At 40.8% G+C, this 15,737-nt stretch overlaps 1 protein-coding gene across 2 annotated transcripts in view; it reads left to right on the top strand.

Annotated features, from left to right (window-relative positions):
• Positions 1 to 8,487, top strand: part of BTBD3 (BTB domain containing 3) — a 35,338-nt gene extending 26,851 nt beyond the window's left edge. For both annotated transcript variants that reach the window (XM_059406531.1, XM_059406530.1), the window contains 2 exons: positions 435 to 553; positions 3,971 to 8,487. In XM_059406531.1, coding sequence (XP_059262514.1) covers positions 435 to 553; positions 3,971 to 5,003 — 1,152 coding nt within the window. In that variant the 3' untranslated portion in view covers positions 5,004 to 8,487. The remainder of the gene's footprint in view (positions 1 to 434; positions 554 to 3,970) is intronic.
• The last annotated feature ends 7,250 nt before the right edge of the window (positions 8,488 to 15,737 follow it).

Below are 15,737 nucleotides of genomic sequence, written 5' to 3'. Positions count from 1 at the left end.
CCAAAGGGTCTTGGCCACGCTTAATTTTTTTTTCTTTGTTTCTTTCTAGCCTGCTTTACATCCCACACAAAAACATGCCCTCTCAACTTTCCAGTCCTGGGAAGTTGTTGCGACAGGTTAGGAAAGTCATGTTTACTCTTCCCCTAGAAATTGGTTCTGTAAGCTTTTATTTGATTTATTTATTTTGTAATGAGGGAACTTAGACATTAATCTCTTAAAGCCTTGAGGTAATTAGCGGCATAAAGACTGGCTTGCTTGAGCATCTATCTTCTGCTTTCACAGCAAGATACACACTGTACCTTGGCTTTGAAGAAAGAGCAGGTGTAGGTGCTCCATGTCCACCAAACCTGATTGTTCAGAGTTGTTTTTCTGGACTGATTTGCTGAAAATGCTTTCAGTTTAGTGCATGAAATAAGATTTCCCTTTCTCCACAGTATGTTTTAGCTGTTGGGAGCTCTGTGTTCCATGCAATGTTTTACGGAGAACTTGCTGAGGACAAAGATGAAATCCGTATACCAGATGTCGAACCTGCTGCTTTTCTCGCTATGCTGAAGTAAGCATCGTTCATTTGTTTAGAAAGAGTTTGTTTATGCTCTGTTTGTACTCTGCTGGTTTCTCAGTTAAATATAAGAAAAGGAGACTTATGAAGAAAGAGGGTGCTGCTTACCTTGTAAATGTTTTTGGAGAAAACTTATGTGCATTTTCAGGGGAAAGCATGTGGAACTGTGCAGGCATCTATAATACACCTTGGCATGGGATTTGGGAGCATGTGACATGGATAGTGATTTGATTTTTAACGACTCACAGTCAAAGAAAAATCACTTTCTTGTGTAGGATTATCTGATTGCGCATGTTCTCTCTGACAGCATTGTGTATGAAGAAGTGTCCAAAGACATAAATTATATTTTTGTTTCACAAATTTTGTTTCACAATTTGAAGTACCACTAGTTAAGAGATTTCTCAGTTTTTTAGGAGTTCCTGTTTCCTCTTGGTAAATGTAAAAGTTACTGTGTTAAATAATCTGGTCTTTGCCTATATGTACATGTGCATACCCTTATATAAAATCAGATACCATTTCTCAAAAGATAAAGCATTTGCATTTGATGGTAGAGGAGACATTTTGAGAGAGATGAATAGTTTTCTATAGTTTTATATGTATTTTAACAGGAAGACTTTAATTAATAATATACAAATGTGAAGCTGTAAGATATATGCTTATTTAAAAAATAGTTTTTTGTCTCATGGGTCTTTTTTAAACTCCATTACGTGTTGACTAGCTAAATAGAGTCTACTCCTCTGATGTGCACTGCTGCTGGACAGTGATAGTCTACTCTGTGATTAACCTGTAGTGATTATTTTAAATAACGTTTTATGATTTTTGTTAAATCTTCTTCTTCTAGCACACCAAGTATATGCAGAGTTCAAGGTTGTCTACTTCTGTGGGGATTTAGGTTCCCTGGAAAAAAAATCTTTGTTTAAAAAATATCATTCTGTGTGTCAACAAGTTGGATGATAATTGGACGATAACCCCACAAATGGTTAAAAGGTTGCAATATATTTATTGTCTGCTCCTATTGAAAAATACGTACTGCAGTTAGCTGTAGAAAAAGTATTCAATTCTTTATTTATGTTGTAGTTTTGAAATCTAATTGCTTCTGACTGAAACTTTCACAGTGGGAAATAGGGAAATTAAAGATAAGTTAGCATGTGAAGTATCAAAAGGTAAACTAACTCATCACTTTGAAGCAGCCAACACTCTAATCTTTTAGAGATAAATGTACAGAAACCAATTTTAGCTTTGTTTTTTTTTGTTTTGTTTTCTTTTCTTTTCCGATCACGTCAGCTTTGTGTACTTGACATTTCGGTCTCAGAGGAGAGCACTAACACTAGTTCAGCATTGGGACTGCACTGCAGTCCAGTGGAGTGTTGTGTTGTTTCAGCCAGAGATTCATGGTGAGGAAACACAAGTAAGAATTACAGAACTACATTTCACCCGAGTCATTTGAGTTGCATCTTTTCTTACAAATATATCACCTAGAATATATCTCAATACAGCTTTTTAAAATTATACATGTAGCCCAACAGCAGTCTTAAGAATCAGAAGTGTAATAAGGTGCTGTTTGCTGTCGGGCCATAGTTGATCAGGACTGCACTGTTGCCAGGGCTGATGGAGGCCAGGTTTTCCAGACAGCTGTGTTGTATGGCTGAGGAGTCGGTATTCCTAGAAAGGGAGTCATCAAGAGAAAGGGAAGACCGCTCACTTGACAGTTCCAGGGTCAGAGCAGCACTGAGCTTCCAGTATTTTGTGAGTGCATCTTGGCCAGTGGTATATGGCTCAGCCTATCAGAAGAGAAAGAGCTTCCTGGGAGCAAAAATGAAGGTTTCATTTGTGATTGTGGACATTTTTCTTGTTATCACTGTGGGCTTTTTAACTTCCTTTGCAAAAGCCATTGCTAATCTTTTGTTACGTGTGTTTAGTTACTATAGTAACTAAAGTAAAACTTCACAGCAAGTAGCTAAACACCTTAGCTTTGACTGGAAAAAATTAAAAGTTAAGTTTTATCACTATGTATTTTTCACCCATATGTAGTTCTCACTGAACTCTTGTACTCATCCGTGGCTATCTAAAAGAAGCAGGTGATTTTTACTTTTATGTACCATCTTGGGAGACTGCCACCATCTCCCCAAATCACCAAGGAGTGTTTTATCTCCTGACATAGAGATACTTCACAGAATCATAAAAATAGTGCATATTTGGGCTTTCTTGCTTTTGTCTTTTAATTAAATATATTCAGAAATAGTACATTCTTTAATTCTGAAGGTAGAAGAAATGTATGGGGGAGAGAAGAAAGAATTTAGAGTTAAAAAAAAAAATCCAGATGCAAAGCCTATGTTGTATCTGGAAGATAATGTTGAAATCCATATATGATAGTGTATTTAGAACTACTTGAAAAATATCTTTCTTAATCTCAGGTTTTATTTTGTGTTTAGGAAAAATTCAGGTCTTGGTTAAAAGAATTAAGATGTAAATCATTGCTAACGTGGTATTAAAGGCATTTGTTCCTTTTTTTTTTTTAAGATTTTATTTATTTATTTGACAGAGATCACAAGGAGGCAGAGAGGCGGGCAGTGGGGGGGAGGGGGGAGCAGGCTCCCTGCTGAGCACAGAGCCCCATGCAGGCCTCAGTCCCAGGACCCTGGGATCATGACCTGAGCTGAAGGCAGAGGCTTTAACCCACTGAGCCACCCAGGTACCCCTAAAGGCATTTGTTTCTATTTGAATATATGAAAATTAAAAAAATAAAACTATGTATATGTATTTATGCATATAGAAAGAGAGCTTTTGAAACATAAGATTATTCTTTTTTAAAATATTTATTTATTTGAATGAGAGAGAGAGAGTATGAGGGGTGTAGGGAGTGACAGACTCCCTTCTCAGCAGGGAGCCAGGACATGGGGCTTTCCAGGCTAAATCTTAGGACCCCTGGATCACGACCCGAGCCAAAGACAGATGTTTAACTGACTGAGCCACCCTGGCACTCCAGAGATTATTATTTGATTAAATATAATATGGCATATTTAATAGAAATTTTGTCCTTTTTTGGTTGTTTTTTGCTAATACTAACTCCGATACACAGTTTTTTGTGTTTTGGTTTTTTTTTTTTTTTCTTTTTTCCAAACAGTTCTAGTATCTTCTCTTTTTTGAGAAGACATTGAATGCAGGTTATAAAGTAAAAGCTAGAATGGTAATACAAAGTAAATGTCTTTAATTATACAAACTTACTGCTGAGTTGAAATATTAATAATTTATGAATATACTTCAGATGTTTCTTTAATCCCTAATCATTTTTGTAATAACTGTCACATAAGATGATTTTCTTGGAACTAACTTGAAAGTAGTTGCATCTTTTCTTGCTAGACACATTCATTTTGTGAAAGTTCCATTTATGTGCTGGGTGCTCTCTTTCAGATATATCTATTGTGATGAAATTGACTTGGCTGCTGACACAGTGCTGGCCACTCTATACGCTGCCAAAAAGTACATTGTCCCTCACCTCGCCAGAGCCTGCGTTAATTTCCTGGAGACCAGCCTGAGCGCCAAGAACGCCTGTGTGCTCCTCTCCCAGAGCTGTCTGTTTGAGGAGCCAGACCTGACCCAGCGTTGCTGGGAGGTGATCGATGCCCAGGCCGAGTTAGCTCTCAAGTCTGAGGGATTCTGCGATATCGACTTCCAAACTCTAGAAAGTATCCTCCGCAGGGAAACTCTGAATGCCAAAGAAATTGTGGTTTTTGAGGCAGCACTCAACTGGGCCGAAGTGGAATGCCAGCGACAAGATCTGGCTCTGAGCATTGAGAATAAGCGCAAGGTCCTGGGAAAGGCACTCTACTTGATCCGCATCCCCACGATGGCCCTGGATGATTTTGCAAATGGTGCTGCCCAGTCTGGAGTTCTGACTCTCAATGAGACCAATGACATTTTCCTCTGGTACACTGCAGCCAAAAAACCCGAGCTGCAGTTTGTGAGTAAAGCCCGCAAGGGCCTCGTCCCCCAGCGCTGTCACCGTTTCCAGTCCTGTGCCTATCGGAGCAACCAGTGGCGTTACCGGGGCCGCTGTGACAGCATCCAGTTTGCGGTTGATAAGAGAGTGTTCATTGCCGGCTTTGGGCTCTACGGCTCCAGCTGCGGCTCTGCAGAGTACAGCGCCAAGATCGAACTCAAGCGGCAGGGCGTCGTTCTGGGGCAGAACTTGAGCAAGTACTTCTCAGACGGCTCCAGCAACACCTTCCCTGTGTGGTTCGAGTACCCGGTGCAGATTGAGCCGGACACCTTCTACACAGCCAGCGTGATACTGGACGGCAATGAACTCAGCTACTTCGGACAGGAAGGCATGACGGAAGTTCAGTGTGGCAAGGTGACTGTCCAGTTTCAGTGCTCCTCGGATAGCACCAATGGCACTGGGGTGCAGGGCGGGCAGATCCCTGAACTCATATTCTATGCTTGAAAACCCCTCCCGAAGCGGTGTGAGCTCTGAGGTGCACATCTGGTTCCCACTTGCTTGATGCTTAGCTCATCTGCAGAGATGTGATCAGCGCAGGTAATTCGTAATGAATGAAGCTATAGGCAGTTTCTCATTTCTTTCAACCTTTTAATTATGTACAGGCAAAAGCGCGGCATTCAGCTTCTAACTATATGCTTAAAAGAGCCAAGTTCTTATCAAGACTTTGTGGTTTTTAGAGTTCGTCTATACACCTGGAGAGAATTTGTGCTCTTTTCCAACTGCCCCACTGACCTCCCAGTTTTGTCCCTCTTAAAACTTTCTAGATCACCTTGAATTTCCTTTAGGGTTTTATTTTGACAAATAGAAATAAAGACTTTAAAATGATAATCAAAAGAGTTATTTTTAAAGAGAACCCTTATCCCCCCCGCCCCCGCAAATTACAGGTAAACCTCAGTGCACAATTTTGAAAGAAGTTTTCCTTCGTAATAAGTAATAATTTAGAAAGTAGGCAATAGTTATGTTTAGCTCTTATTTTACTTCATTTTAAATATTTTACTCTGGGCATTATTTTTTTCTTAAATTCTAAATTCATACGGTTGTTAAATGTTAAACACTGCAAAGTATCCATGTAAAATAGGAGAACAGGAAATTGGATATTTGCTTAGGCTATGACTTATACTACAACCAGGTTCTTATTCTTTTAGTTTAGGAGACAAGCCTGCAATACAGACACGTCTTTTAGAACTAACTAAATTACACATTTTTATTGTCAATAGGGAAAAATCACAGGCCTATTAATTTAAACTAAAACAGCTTATAAAGGAAACCTTAAAAAGTCCCATTCTACCAATAGTTTATTCAATGGCATAATAGAATACACGTTTGAAAAAGCCAGTCTTTTCCCCACTTTGCTTCTGATCCCCACTGTTTGCTTGTTTTTATGTTATACTGTATGGAATCTTTAATCCCTTTTTCCCATGAAAAGAGGACCAAACAATTCTTCAGATGTATGGAATAACCACTAATTTTGTAGCACTACACGTTAATATAATAAGATACTTTTATTCATTGATTTTTCTTTTATTTTAATTCCAAAATACACTTTACCTGATCTGCTTTGACCACATACTATCTTCTTCGTTACTTATAGTTATGTCCTGTTCCTAGACTGCTAGAATTTGGCCTTTGGCCATTGTAAAGTGCCAATATACGCCTGCAGGGTTTAAAAAAAAAAAAAAAAAAAAGTCTGGAGCGATACACTTGATGGTACCTAATATTCACTGCATCAGCATCACATCCAGCCCTCTTATTTGTACATGGTTCGTGCAAACAAAGGAGGGAAAAGCTCATCTCAAAATTCTCCTTCAGTGATGGCTTGTGATGGTTTAGTGCCTGTGACCCTGGTAGTGTCCAATTTGTTCACTTCCAGTTAAAGTATCCATGTGTTTCTGGGCAGTTTTTCTGCTCACTGTGATCCTGAGATGGCTTCCCCCACCACCCAGAGTGTGGTCCCTGGCCACCTCCTTCTCCTGCTCTGCAGGTCCCTAGCTGACTTGTCTGGAGCCAGGGGTTAGTCCTGGGGTGGGCAGGTGTGTGCGCGTTGTGGGCGTCTGTGCACGTCCATGTGCATGCAAGTGTGTTTGCCAACTCAGGAATTGTCTCCTCCCTGCCTGGCCAGTAAGAGGTGGGACAGAAATGGTCCCCCTGCTGGACCTAGCAAGGCCCTGGGAAGTGACTACCCTTAACTGATTCACTGTGCTTCTGGGCCACCTTTTCCCCCATAGACTTGGGCTTGTTGCTTTTGGCCAGCTTCCCTGGTGGAGGAGAACACTGGATTATGGGAAATGTATTAATCATGTTTGCCATTACCTATGGCTGTTAGCATAGGTGATCAAAAGCTGTTACTGGTGATTATAGATGAGTACTCCCAGGACAACTTTCCAAAATTACCTAACAATTATTTCTTGTTAGGAAGATGACAGAGAGTAGTTATGGCAAAGTATCTATGAAATAAAGGTTATGTTTTCAATTTAAAAAATACTTCTATAAAGAATTTTGCTTTTAAATTATGATTAAACATTTCAGTAACTCATAGCTACCATGCAAATTGGTAGGCTGTATACCTGGTTAGAAGGCACTCATTTTTAAGCCAGAGGAGAAGAAACTTGATTTAGCACTAATGTCATCATCTCAGATTGTTGATGTGGGTGTGTTGAGTGAAGATTGTTCAATCGGTAACATTCACTGTCAGTGTTCTTGTTAGCAAGATGCCCTCCACGTGGGTAGGGAACTGCTGTGGGGGGAAAGCTGAAGGAGATCCTGTACACTGGGGGTATGAGAGCTTGGTTTTATGTTAATTACCATTAGCTAAAAAAGAAAAGACACATCTACCACCTGATTGGCTGGTGCTGAGAGCTGTGGGTTAAATTTGAAAACTGTATTTAGAATAAGAAATTTTGTATTTTAAATCCTATTCTCCCTTTTGCATTTTCAACAACATGGAATGAAAGCTAATGTGCTTGCTTTATTTTCTTCGGTAATCTCGAATTTTGTAGCTTTTAAAACTAGAAACCATTGTTCTGACAAGGCAGGCAACTCTTGTGTATAAACACAACTTTATTAAACAGAATATTCTGTAGATGCTTTTCCCAATATATCTGGCAGTCTTTGTTGTTGTTCATACTGGGGATAAAGGGGAACTAGGCTAGCGGTTCTAATGTAACATTCTTTAAGCATATCTTAATATAGTATTTAAGTAAATGGTCTAATTTCTACATAATTATTGCACTGAACTGTCTTTTTTTTTTTTTTTAAGGTGTTAAAATAAGCTCGGCTAATTCAAGACACTGGTCACTTGTGCATCAGAGTGCTTGAATTTAGTAGCTTACAGCATTATTTATGAAGGAAAAATATATAAATATGAAGTACCTCATGTTGAATGTTATTGTACTGTATTTTTAATGTAACAGTGCAGATCTTGTTAGACACATGAATGTGTATAATCATGTTAAAAGCAAATAAAAATAAAATTGGTTCATAGATTTGTTTTCCTTAGCATTTTTGTAGGTCCCTTGAAACAGTAAAAAATCCATTCTGGCATTTTGGTGCCACTACATTTTACAGAGATGGTTTTGCAGGAGTATTTGTTTGCTAAGTATTCACATATCTTTGATCCCTAAAGATGTAAAAATTTGAGGCAAAAGCATAAGAGAACAATGAATATGTTAATCAATTGCATTGTTCAAAGCCTGACTGTGACGTTAATGAGAGGAAGTGAATGGGTGCGTTTATATTCCCTATATGGAACCCATGCTTTGCTGGCATTCTGATGCTATAGTTGCTCACATGTCTGTGGATCTGGCTGTACTAAGGGGGTGTGGATACATCCAGCTTTAGATGTAACCCGTGCTGCTTGTTCCTGCTGTGTTATAATAGCTTAAGTCTCTGAATGAAAAAAATAAATATCTTATGGGAATTTTGAATATAATTTTTATGTGTTCAACGAGTTTTCCATTATATTTGCCCATATTGAGTAATATATACACACACATATGCACACATACTTGTACATAATTCATATACATGTACATATATTTTTTTCTCTGCAGTTTTCTGTTGGTTTTATACTAGAGTTTATCATGAAACCCTATATATTTGTCTAATCACTTTATCTGCTCAGCTTCTGTAGCATACCTACTCAGAGGATTTTTGGAATTATTCCAGAGAATAAAAAAAACTGGAAATTTCTTTCTAATCAGCTTAATTACAGATACAACTTAAATTGCAAAGGTCTTTAATCCAGGAAAGTCAGCTGTTTTCTCTGTTGCTAGTTAAACTTAATCCCCATATGCTTGTTTTCAATATCCCCAAACAGTTGGAGATGATACTCTTTCTTTGTTGGCATCCAGGATCAACATGTCATGGAAATTATATTCTTTTCCCTGTGGGCTCTGGCTTGCCTACAAAAGCCATGAACTTAAACTTAGGAAAAAACAGAAACTGAGGAACTAAGTCATATGAAATGTGGAGGCCAAAACAAGCAAGTGGCCCTGAAAACCTGTGCTTACGCTAAGTGTTTATTAGAATAGGACTCTGGGCGCCTTTGAGATGTGTCAGTGAAAGTTGACTACACTTTCAATTTCCAGTTAATACATTTCAACATTTTTTTCTGAGCCATTTACATTTATTGACCAACTACTCCCTTTGGTCAACACTTCATTGAGTGTTATCCTCCATTTAAAAAAATATATCCTCTAACAAAACTAAAATCTGGGGAAATGTTTCTAAAATAAAATTTCCTCACTTATCTCTATAACCACTGTAAGTACTGGTGAAAAGACCTTCTCTATCAAGATACTATCCTATGGGTGAGATGGAAGTATTTGTGAGGCAAGGTTGAAGATGGTGGTTGACCCTGTCATGCACCAAGCCACACCTTTGGGTGGCACTGCACCTTTGGGTGCAGTTCTCACGTGGGCATCTCTCATCTGCTGCCTCTTTAAAGCCTTTTTAAGGAGGGAGTGAGGCAGGGGAAGTAAAATTGCCACCAATGCCAACCCTAACTATCCTATGACCCTTGTTTTCTATCTGCTTGTTCATGCTGATGTCCATCAGATGGCCGTTTTACTAGCAGATGCTATTTTATACTCTGCCATCTATAGAGTCCTTAACCTCAAGATAGTTAAACAAAACACCTGCTCTTTACTTTGTTTAACCTATACTTTAAACAATTCTGGGTACTGATGGGATTCAAGTTATCTGTTCAACTACCAACCCTTCAGTGTTCATTTATCCCAGCTACTTTCTCTTTAAGGTGGTTTGGTAGTAACGAGTCCAACTGCTATGAAGGAAGGAGGGCCTGTGTGTTAGACTTCAAGAACGGTGTCTTTTTTTTTTTCCCCTTTGTGGAACAATAGTACTGAAAATTATTTCAAAATTCAGGAATGTTTTTTTGTTGTTGTTTATTTATGATGGTGAGCAGTTTATATTTAACAAGCTATGTCTTACATCAGTTTGTTTTAGAGGAGTAAAATTACACCTGAAAAAAGTTGAAAAACAAGTCCTACAAGTAGCCTTCTTAATTTTAGCATGAAGTGCTGCAAGAAAGCTTTCCAAGCAGCAGATAGCATAAAGACTGTTGCGAGAAACCAGAGAATCTGAGATATTTTGATATGTAGCAGTCTTTACCGTAGCTGTGCAATTTGCATTTTTCTTCCTAAACTACTATATTCAAAAAATAGTCAAAGAGGACAATTTAAGGAAAGCTACAAATAATCTTTCAGAGCTTGAAACAGAGGGTACCACCTTCTGCTGTACAGTAGAATACGTAAAAATGTACTTTTGAGAGAGACTCTGTTCGTTTTTGTGCTTCTCTTGATCAGCCCTAAACTTCAGATTTTAAACTTTAAATATTTCAGTGCCCCTTAGAATAGTGCCAAAACAAACAGTACACCTGAGTCCTAGCCAATTCAAAATTAAAGACAAATTCCAATTCCAAGAATACTTGGAGGCATTGGTGGACTCAGTGTTTCCTAGATCAAAGACCTAAGGTTTAATGAATCAATGGATTGACCCAATGTTTGTTCACCCATTGATCATTTATTGATCCTTTGCTTTATCCCAGTCAGTAAGAGATCTTGGGGAGTCAGAGACCCAGTAATGTGGTATGTGCTCTCAAAAGATCCAGGGCAGTGCTGTTCTGCCCTTAGCATGCAGAAGAATCATGATTTGCCAAGCTCTATCTCCAGAAAATCTGATTGGGTGGGTCTGAGGTGGAGCCTGAGAAACTGCACATCAACAGGCTTCCATAGGCTGCTGCCGCCATCTGTCCTTCCCATTTTGAGGGGCTCATACAGGGTAGGAGAGGAATACCTCGGCTCCTCCTAGTGCAAGCATGGCAGAGGGCATCCAGATCAGTGGAAGAAGAGGTAATGTTGAGATGGGTTTTGAAGGATGCATTAGAATTATCTAGTGAAGAGGTTGGCGATGCCAACCGAGGGAGCAGGGGGAGCAAAGGGAATCCCAGAGAGAAACAGAACAGCAAACAGCTCAGTGTGGCTTAAGCAAAGGAACATGTGGAGGAACGAGGCCACTTACTCTGCACCAACTGTGGAGCCAGGTAACGAATTGGACCACCAGTACACAAAGCATATCATCTGCTAGGCTGAATATCTGGCTTTTATCACAGAATGAGCCAGTGACATGAAAGAGATTTGAGATAGAGCAGAAAACAGCTTTTCATTACAGAAACATCTTTCTGAACTCTGGGAAGTATAAACTGGGTCAGAAGTAATTAGGGCTGGGCTGTGAGTAATGCAAATGAAGACCAAAGGGGGCCAGGAAATGTTTTTTTGTTTTTGTTTTTGTTTTTAGTATGTTATGTTAGTTACCACACGGTCCATCATTAGTTTTTGATGTGTTTCATGATTTTATTGTTTGCATATAACACTCCGTGCAATCCATTCTCTCCTTAATTCCCATCACTAGGCTCATCCATCCCTCCACCGCCCTCCCCTCTGAAACCCTCAGTTTGTTTCTTGGAGTTCACAGTCTCTCATGGTTCATCTTCCCCTCCAATTTCTCCCTCTTCTTTTTTCCCTTCCTTCTCCTAATGTTGTCCTTGCTATTCCTTATGTTCCTCAAATAAGTGAAAGCATATGATAATTGACTTTCTCTGCTTGACTTATTTCACTCAGCATAATCTCCTCCAGTTCTGTCCATGTTGATACAAAAGTTGGGTATTCGTCCTTTTAATGGCTGAGTAATACTCCATTGTGTATATGTATAGACCATATCTTCTTAATCCATTCGTCTGTTGAAGGGCATCTTGGTTCTTTCCATAGTTTGGCGACTGTGGCCATTGCTGCTATGAACATGGGGGTACGGATGGCACTTCTTTTCACTACATCTGTATCTTTGGGTAAATACCCAGTAGTGCAATTGCTGGATCATAGGGTAGTTCTATTTTTAATTTTTTGAGGAACCTCCCCATTGTTTTCCAAAGTGGCTGCACCAACTTGCATTCCCACAAACAGTGGGGCCAGGGAATGGAGAGAATGGCAAAGATTCTAGAAATGTGGAAGGGTGGTCCCCAGTGTGCATTGGTTGTAGCATTCAGTTAAAGGAGGGCTTGGTGAAGAAGGAATGCCTTGCCTTGCATTTCTCCTAAAGGAGAACAAAAGTTTGCTTTGTTTTGTTTTGTTTTGTTTTGTTTTGCTCTACCTTCCTCTGTAGAGAATTGGTCTATAGATAACCACCCTTGATTCTAAGATTCTTTTAGGAAGAAGGGAAAAACAGCAAACATCGTATACTGGTTAAGAATACCGCTGAGCAAGGCTACAGGGCTCTGGCTGTGTGTGACTCCAGGCAAGTCACTTAACCTCTCTGAACCTCAGTTTGCTCAAGAAAGAGGGCAGTAATAACAGGGATTTCCTCAAACAGGAAGTGCCATGTAAGTGTTAAGTAAAACCAAATGTGAAAGGCCACAAATTAAGTGTATGCCATCTTCCTCATCTATGCCCTCATGAGAACAAGCTTACTTGCAGTTGACACAGACTTAACAAGTCGCCAGTGCAGACAGTTCAAAAGCATCACATTGTTACTGCTCTTTTAAGTCAATAGTCAAGACCTAAGGAACATTATAGAGTTTACAAAGAGTTGTATTATTGAGGAATTCTCTCCTGGTTTAACCAGATTTCTTATAAGTATTTCTGTTTGGTCATGATAATGAAAGATAAATGATGTGGTGGATTCTAGCCCCTTGGATAGGATTCCTCAGAAAACTTGTCTGTAAAGACTGACTGTGAGTACATTACACGTGTGTTTGACACCCTTTGAAGACATTTTCCAATAGGAGTCTATCTCCAGGTAAAAGAAGAAATACCCCTGTACGGGTTCTACTAGAGTCAAAAATAAGCTCTTTATTCTTGGCTGACAGTCTTAGACAATTTTGGGTATCACCCCTTCTCCAGATGTTTGGGAAGTGAAATCAGTTTAAGTATTGACATTATTTGCTGTATGTTGAAAGCAAGTTTGACCTTTGGTTTGAGGGATGTGAACATCCCAGGGGGCAATTGAATGGCTAATTGTCTTTATTGAAGTAAGCACAGGTGTCCCCCAAGTCCTGGCAGCTCTGAGTTTACTTGTTCTTGCTGGCTCTTCGGCTCCTTTCCACTGCCTTCCCCTCTGCAGACTTACCTCCTTGAACCAAAGCTATGGCCTCCATGGACAAGGGCCTTGACATCATCGAATTTCCCATCCCTTGTTCAAGGCTGGATTCTCTGTTTTGCAAAATAAACCATTAGGAGCCTCACACCCCAGAGATTCTCATTCTGGGGCCACTTCTATCTGAAGCTCATGGCAGGTGTGTGGAGACCCTGATTCACAGGACAGATTGGGAATCCCTGGTATAGACACACCTCCTGGAACCTTTCCTCACACTTGCGTGGATATCTAGCTTCAGCACCTTGGTCCTTGCTGACAAGCCTGGCAACTTGCACTCTCAGAAATCAGTCTCATGCTTATGCCTGAACCCATGAAGCTTGGAACTGGCCCCAAGCAAAACCAGGGTCAGAATTAGTGGATGAGATAAACCAAGGATTCTGATTCTCCGACTTCTTGACCCTGATGTCTGCTTGTTATTTTTGCTCTGGTCAGCCTCCCTGTGTCCCCCCAGCCCTCTGTCTGTACCTTGAAAGCCCAGAGATCCATTTTGTTCAGTGTTGCCCTGTCCTAACTCCAATCCAGTTGACCATGTCACCTGCCAGCGTTCTGATCACCATTATTAACCAACCGGTCTTGGTGCCTGGGTGTTTTTGGGATCCCAGTTCTGAGCCCCATCTCTGTAACCATGTCACTTCCTTCAGACATGTCCTGACCTATGCATTCAACCTGTAGGGTCTCCTCTCCCAGGTGGATACTACTAGCCAGGCTCTTTGATTGCCCCCACTCTCAGTTCTTTTCTGACCTCTGTGGCAGCTTCCCTCTGCTCGGGTAATGTTTAACAAACACAAAAACTCAGGAGCACACAGCAATACATTTAGACACTGGTGCCTAAGAACAGCTGTGGGTTGTCTTGGCAGCTCTGCATCCTGGATCAGGCTCACTCACGTGTGGCTGTTGGCTGCCTTTCACTGTGGCAACTTTGATCTGATGGTCTCTCATCCTCCAGCAAGCTAGTCTGGGCATGGTTTTATGGCAGTGTCCAGGGCACAAGAAAATCACCTGCAACAGGAAGAACCATGCCTGGCCTCTTGAGGCTTGGGTTCAGAACTTGTGCCCCATCACTTCTGCATTCTGTTGGCCAGAAGCAGTCCCAAGACCACCCAGAAGAAAGTGGTGGTCAATTGGATTCTACCTCTTTACTGAGATGAGCTTCAAAGTCACATAGGAAGGGATGTGGATAAAAAGAAGAGTATTGTATTGGACCAGTCATGTCATCAGTGTTGGAGGTGCCCACATGTAGTATAGACCCTGTGCTCCTTTGTAACCTGGACCCCAGAGTCAGTGCTCCTCCAAGTTATCCACAAAGAATCTGCAAGCCCCCAAAGCATTAATTAACATGAAGATTTTATAGGGGAGAGGAGGAGGAATCTTTCTCATACTCATAGCATAAACTTCCCAAGTATCCATTTGGCAAATGTCCTCACCACATAGTTGGTTGGTTCTGCTAACAAGTTGCTTCTTGGTCCCAATCCTCCAGGCACAACTATATCTTCTCACCCCCTAGCTTTAGCTCCTCAAACCAGAGCCTTCACTTGGAGTACTGGACAACTCGTTAGATGTGATATTGTCTCCTAAGTCACTTCCACTCTCATACACCTCCCCATTAACATTGCTGTACAATTTAACTCAGAACACCAGGCCCTAGTAAAGCAGGAGTAGACAGTGGAGATGGATAGGAAGGAGCATTTCCCTTGTGTGTTTCTTCATTATCATTAACAGCAGCACTCCTAGGAAATTTTACATGGTCTATGGGCTTCTTCCAGGTACAGGAAGATGGGGAGAGACTGTGTCGGCCCTCAGAGGGTCAGGAAGGAAAGTGAAGTTGTAGGTTGATACAACAGTTTAGCCATCCCTTGGGGCCAGGAGGGACAGGAGAAAGAGGTTTGGATGGAACACAAAGAAAAGATGAGATCTCAGGTAAGCAGGAAGTCTCCCCCGCTTTTCTACCTGGAGCCTCTCTCCCATTTCTCATCTCTTTGGGAATTCCGGACCTGGGACCTACCCGCAGTGTTTGATCTGGGAACGTTCAGCAGGTAGGACAGTTGAGGGCGAATCTACCAGCCAGAAGGTTGGGCATATCACTTATACTCCTCTAATACCTGTTTGCCAAGGGCTCGCTTAATCTCTCTGTACATTGTGACCATATCACCAAGGCCTCATCAATAGAACTAGTTGCTTACGTGACCTTCCCAGCACTGCCTTGTCACCTCACGTGCATATTTGTAAGTCAGCTGTTTGCTGCCACTGGTCTTTGGGGGAATACGACCAATGCCCCTGATGCCGCTTCCATTCCTTTCTTCTCTGAAGAATGCCTTCCTCACTAGTGCTCCTGGAGGAAAGCCCTGGCCACTTTGTCTCTGTGTCTGTTCCACAGTACAGAAAGTTTTAACTACCAGAGGGTCCCAGATCCCTCCATACTGAGGTGGCATGCTTGGTTACCACTAGGGACCACTCAGAATCTTGACTGCTGAAAGACTTGCTGAATCCGTCCACTCCTTCCCCAAATTTCAGATT

Source organism: Mustela nigripes, chromosome 7 (assembly GCF_022355385.1).
Source record: "Mustela nigripes isolate SB6536 chromosome 7, MUSNIG.SB6536, whole genome shotgun sequence".
Taxonomy (NCBI): domain Eukaryota; kingdom Metazoa; phylum Chordata; class Mammalia; order Carnivora; family Mustelidae; genus Mustela; species Mustela nigripes.
Note: the sequence above shows the minus strand (reverse complement) of the source record. Positions and strands in the feature narration are given on the sequence as shown.